Source organism: Eimeria tenella, genomic scaffold (assembly GCF_000499545.2).
Source record: "Eimeria tenella Houghton genomic scaffold, Eth_scaff2, whole genome shotgun sequence".
NCBI lineage: Eukaryota > Apicomplexa > Conoidasida > Eucoccidiorida > Eimeriidae > Eimeria > Eimeria tenella.
In genome coordinates, this window is record NW_013541843.1 from 543,175 (window position 1) to 548,826 (window position 5,652).

Consider the following 5,652-nt stretch of genomic DNA (forward strand, 5'->3'; position numbering starts at 1 on the left):
GTTATGTGTGACAATAGTGTGCACTCCTGCGATGATCTGTTTGCTTACATGCTAGATGTAACCTTGTAAGCTGGTAGGCATGGGAGGGAAGTTGTAGCGGTGCTGAGTATCGTCTTTGGACAGGCATAAGCAGAGCAAGCTTCGATGGCACGAGCCACAAAACACAGAGGGAACGCGGCACCTTTAGGCAATAACGTTGAACAGGTTCAAATGGCATCCAAATAATTTCATAAATGTTTACGTTAAGTCGCACGAGGTTACGATGGGTACAAAAATCCACTGGAGGTTCTCCAGGAGCCACGGTAAAATTGCTCTATCCAGGCGCCCATTCCTGCGAATGGAAGCAAAGAGTAGCTGCGCCTTATATCAACAGCTATTTTTATGAAATTCAGCACTTTCTGCATAAAACAGCTTCAACGAAACGAAGAGCTCTTTAGGGGTCAAGACAATGAAGCGCCTATTGGGGCCCCTAGAGTTCCCTGCTGTTTCCTGCCACCTCTGACATATTATATGCATAGGCCTGGAATATCATGTGTATTTTGACCAAGAATACGTCTTTCCTGTCTGCTTGCAGAAAATACAGCAATATCGCGGTGAACTTCCAAGTTAAGACTCATCGGCTCAACGTCTTTAGGCCTGTATCGGCGAGATTCTCGCTTATTTGTGCCAGTATTGTCGCTGAGATCGAGATTCTCGCTTATTTTTCCCTTTGTTGCCGTTGAGATCAAGATCCCGTTGCTAAGCTGATGAAACATCTATTCTATTGCATACTGTCTTCCGCTAACGAATGCGGGGTACGAACCCTGTGCTGCATCATCTACTGCAGAACCTGAGCCTACATACAATGTACGGAGTCCCGGGAGATCATGCAGTTTCAGGTTCTGCTGCTGATGTATTTGGGGCTCTCCAAGTCTTGTTCTTGCTTCTCACTGAACGCATTGCAACGCCTTAGGAAGCCCTTGTCGGACTGGAAACCCGTGACGTTCTCGTCTGCTTGGATAGCACTGACCACTGACAACACGTGTGGCGTGCATACGCTCTGGCGTACTTCTAAACGGGTATCGCTGAAGCAATCTGGACGACCAAGGCGCGGACGCCCGCGGGCATCAGCACTTCCCGGCTCCACGGATCTTCGTTCGCACGCGATTGCCCTCACTATTCCAGGAGAGGGCCAGCGACATCATACTTCAGTGGTTGCTGCTGCTGATTTTGCCAAGGACTTGTTGCCAGAACCAGCAGACACAGTACCGGGCAACATTTCCGCTGGTGCTGCAGGATCTGTTGGATCTGACAGTCTCGAGCCTGTAGAGATCGATGCAACACTAGAGGGAATTAGCCGGGACGGGTTGTTACAGCTTCTTAGGGAGCTACAACAGCATTCGCCTGAGCTGTTTCGCCAACTCAGCGGTGCGACAAATGTGGAGGAGCTGCCAACGGAGCGGCTACGGAAGCTCGTACAAAAGTTGCTCGATATCGCAGAAGCAGCAGACGCAGGAGAAAATGCTAATGAGGAGGCGCCCTCCACTAGCCTCCGTCAGGATGGGACGCAGCGGCACAAAACTCATAGTGCGACGCACGCGGACTCTCAGGAAATCCAGGAACAGCAGCCACAGCCACAACAGGAAGAGAAACAGCAGCAGCGGGAGAAACTGCAGCACAAGGAGACTCAGGAACATGACGTAGCAAGTGTCCCGCTAGCTCCGGGGCAGGCGATTGCGCAGGCTGCCGAGAATGCTGTTGCTGCTGCTTCCAGCGCTGCTGTGGAGGCTCAGCAGCTAGTAGACATAGGAAAATCAAAGACGCATGAAGGCAAGTTGTTTCCTGAGCTGCAGGAGCATCTGCAACAGCTTTCAGATGCAGATGTGTGGGATCTCTTGATAACAATGGGTCCAATTCTTGAGGCACTGTTACCTCAAGGGGGTCATACACAGCAACAGGAAGAGCACGGAACTCCACTCCGGCAGCAGAACGATGAAAAAGAGGGAATTGTGGAGTCCTTAGAACAGCTGCTAGACGTTACCAAGGAGGAACGGCAATCATTGGCTGCAGAGGCAGCGATAATGAGGAAATTCGTGGAGGAGAAGGCGGGAAATATGTCTCAAGAGGGTAGGAGAGAGCTGTTGTTGACGCTTCTAGCAGTGGCAGAAGCCGAGGTGTATTGCCCAGTGCAATCGGAAGTACGTCATTTATTAGGCCTCCATTGCCCACATGAAGTCGCTGCTCCTGATGCTGCAGCATCAGCGGCTGTATCTGAAAACACAGCGACACAAGAACAAAACGCTCGTTTTGGTGGGCTATCAGTGGTTGCAGCTTGGCGCCGGCTGTTGCAGCTGCCTGAAAATGCCCTAGAGGGTGAGAGCCCTCTGTCTGCAGCGGAAGTATCTGCGCTCAGTGATAGAGAAATCGAGCTTCGTTATGCTCGCGTCATAAAGCAAGCCAGAAAGGATAATATCAGGGCGTCTCTTGAACGCTGCCAGTTTACAGAGACCCCTGAGTTCTCCCAGACAGTGGTTCGGGACGAGCCGCCTGCAGAAGTTGCTGTAAAGACCAGCTACCTCCAAAGCGCTGATCGAGGAAAGTCTGTAACCGGCGCAGGAACATCGAAAACGCAAAGGACACCACAACTTAAATGTGTGCAAGAGCAACCCTCTGACCCGAAGCCAGAAGTAACACCTCCGGACTACTCAGCCACCGCTGACACAAAGATGTCTCCACTCAGGATGCAAGAAAATCTCTCAGCTGGAGCTGCTCGATTCGCTGCACTGGGACTGAATGCCTCGGTCAGTTCTGCAGCTGCAGCTGTTTTGGGGGGAGCTACCTCCAGGCCGACGCAGACTCAGCGGATGGCAATCCCTAATATCCTGAAGTCGTTCGAAGAGGCGGAGAGAAAGTCACAGGTCTTGGCCCCAGAAAAATCTAGCGTTGACTGCTTGGTGGCTTTGCGCGCACACACTGGTAGCGGTAAGACACTTTGTTACTTACTGCCGCTTATGCAGGTATTACAGGAACAAGAAATGGCATGGGCTGCAGCCCAGAAACGCCGTCTGCGGGATAATATGAAATGCACAGACCTGATGGACTGTAGGGCCCTCGCGGAGTCCCTTGGGGAGCATGTGGAACCCCGTAAAATATCCCACGGTGCGCGGGGCCCCCGCGCACTAATTGTGTGCCATTCGAGGCCTTTGACATCCCAGGTAGCTTCTGCCGCAGCCGCGCTTGCGAAGCACACCAGACTATCTGTTGGCAGCACCATTGGGGGCGTCGGATTTGGGAGGCAGCTTCGGCTGTTGAGGCAGCGTCCTGTGGATATCCTGATTGGGACTCCAGAGCGCTTGTTGAGCTTGACACGCATCGATTTCGGGGAACTCAAAGGACCATTGGTGGGAGTGACTAGGAATAGTACACAAACACCAGCTGGCGGCCTTCCAAGCCTAGAAGATGTGCAGTTCTGCATCTTAGACGAGGCAGACGCTTCGTGGCTTGGCGGTTTTAGAGACGAGATCCAGAGGCTACTTCTTCGCTCACACTTTTTAAACGCAGAGACAATGCAAGACCGGGGGCAGGAGAGGATGCGGGGTCGGCAGAAAGTCTTGCTGACGTGCACAGCTACTCCTAATAGTGGCGTAGAGGCAGACATTTGTGAACTTCTTCAAATACCTCCCACAAGAGTCGTTTCTGTGTCAGGGGGCCCGCATTTCCCCCCGATGTCCCAGTTACGGCATGAGATGATTCAAGTTCTTGGGGCAGATCGTTTTTTGTTGCTTCTTGAGCAGCTCAAGGCCCATCCAGAGCTTCGTGCCAAGAAAGTGTTGGTCTTCTGCAACACTGTCGACAGTTGCCGCGCCTGCTACCACCATCTGAAATCCGCTGGCCTTCCTGCAGAGGTATCTGCGGCTCAATTGGGAAATGAATGGAAATACAGGAGCCTATATCTTTACGTCTGTTACATTTTGCCGTAGCGCCTCAGTATTCGGCCTGAATGTATTTGTTCCAGGTCGAAACTTTGCATCGTGGTGACGCACAGCTACTCCTAATGCTGGCCCAGAGACGAGCATTCAACTGCCTACCATGAGGGTTCTTTCTGTTTTAGGGGGTGCACTTTTCCCCTCTCACGCCCGCAGTCCACGGCGCGATGAGATTTTTTAGGTTCTGGATGCAACCCGTTTTCTGTTACTTTTTCAGCAACAAAAGGCCCTCAATTTCGTGCTTGAAGTATGGGCTGAACTTTTGGGATGTTACGCTTTGCAGGGCTACGATGGCTCTTTGTCTGCAAGCGCTCGTGAAAAAAGCCTCATCTCATTCCAAGAAGGAAGCGGCCAGCGAATTTTGGTGGCGACCGATAGTGTAGCGCGTGGGCTACATATTAATGGAGTGGAGGCTGTCATTAATGTGGACTTTCCGCCAACGGTAGTTGAGTACCTTCACAGGTTAGGACTTGCAGCCTTCGCTACATCGGCATTTCCTATGAGCGCTAGGAAGTTGTGTTTCTGCATTGTTTCTGGCTGCAGCAGCTGGAACTGTGACGCCGTGTATCAAATGCAAATGAGTTACACTTTTGAACTGGCGGCGTATGCGCTTTCAGGGCAGGACGCACCGGCAGATTGGGCTCTAAAGGGTTTGTTCTTTCTCTCGTGTCTAAGAAGGACGCCGTCGTTGCAGCAAACGTCAGGGCATCTTTGTCTGCGGGAGCTTCTATGGAGGAACTCAATGCACGTATGAACAGACCGAAAAGATCTGTTGGGCGGCAGTGTAAGCCTGCCAAATGCTACATGTGCGATGACTTAAGCGAGGCGCCACTTAGTTTGTTTCCTAAACCTAGTACCCTGTTACGTATGAGATGTCTAGCGCTTCCGTTTGGGTCCTGCACAGAAGCTTCGTTGGAGGTTTATGGTGATGCAGCTCTTTAGGTACGTGCGCAAAGTATGGCTCCAGTTTCTCCGCCTGTGTGGCTTCGCCAAGGATCTACTTCTCTTTATTGCGTTTATTATGCAGCGACAAGGCGTTTAGCAATGCGAAAGACAAAGGTGCGACGTGGAGGCTGGAAGCCCCCAAGGTAGGCTCAGATCATCAGTAGCGTTGTAAGGGCTCGCCGTAGTCCCACAATGCAGAAGTACACCTTTTTAATCCTGGAAGGCCCTCGCCTTAACTGGCCCGAGTTTTATTACTTCCCCATCTGCTTGCCTGCCCTTCCCCCTGCCCCCCAGTAGTACACTTGCATTTTAAAAGTCCAGGAATTCCTGTATATTCTTTCCACTTGCAATATATCTTTTGAGTTATGCAAACGATGTCCTTCGGTAGGTCAAAGGAATTGCACTCCGCACATGAGAAGAGAGTGGAGAGATTTAAACGTCACTTGCGACGAGCACCTGGATTAAAGGGGCAATTCAGGGGTCGGGATAGAGAACTTCGGACTGGAATATAAGGGCTAAAGCCTCTCTACAACTCAGTAACCTCGCTACAGACATATTTTGCACTTGCAACTGCCTGTTACGCGTAAGTCCATCGCAAGTCTATTGCAAGTTGAGTCAGTACTTTTGATTATCAAAGGGGCTCCGCATGGGGCAACGCTCTCGTTGCGGGAGGTAAGGAAGAGTATTTATGTAGTTGCCGTGCCGTTGGATAAAGCCGTCTACCTTCCTTGACCGGCTGTCA

The 5,652-nt window shown here is 51.3% G+C and overlaps 1 protein-coding gene across 1 annotated transcript; it reads left to right on the plus strand.

Annotated features, from left to right (window-relative positions):
- Nucleotides 1-866: 866 nt before the first annotated feature.
- On the plus strand, nucleotides 867-4,907 carry ETH_00029235 (DEAD/DEAH box helicase, putative; the record flags this gene model as incomplete). The annotated part of the gene is made up of 4 exons (XM_013374289.1): nucleotides 867-3,884; nucleotides 4,249-4,427; nucleotides 4,583-4,713; nucleotides 4,870-4,907. The coding sequence occupies 4 exons, from the start codon at nucleotides 867-869 to the stop codon at nucleotides 4,905-4,907; spliced, it is 3,366 nt and encodes a 1,121-aa protein (XP_013229743.1).
- Between the last annotated feature and the right edge of the window lie 745 nt (nucleotides 4,908-5,652).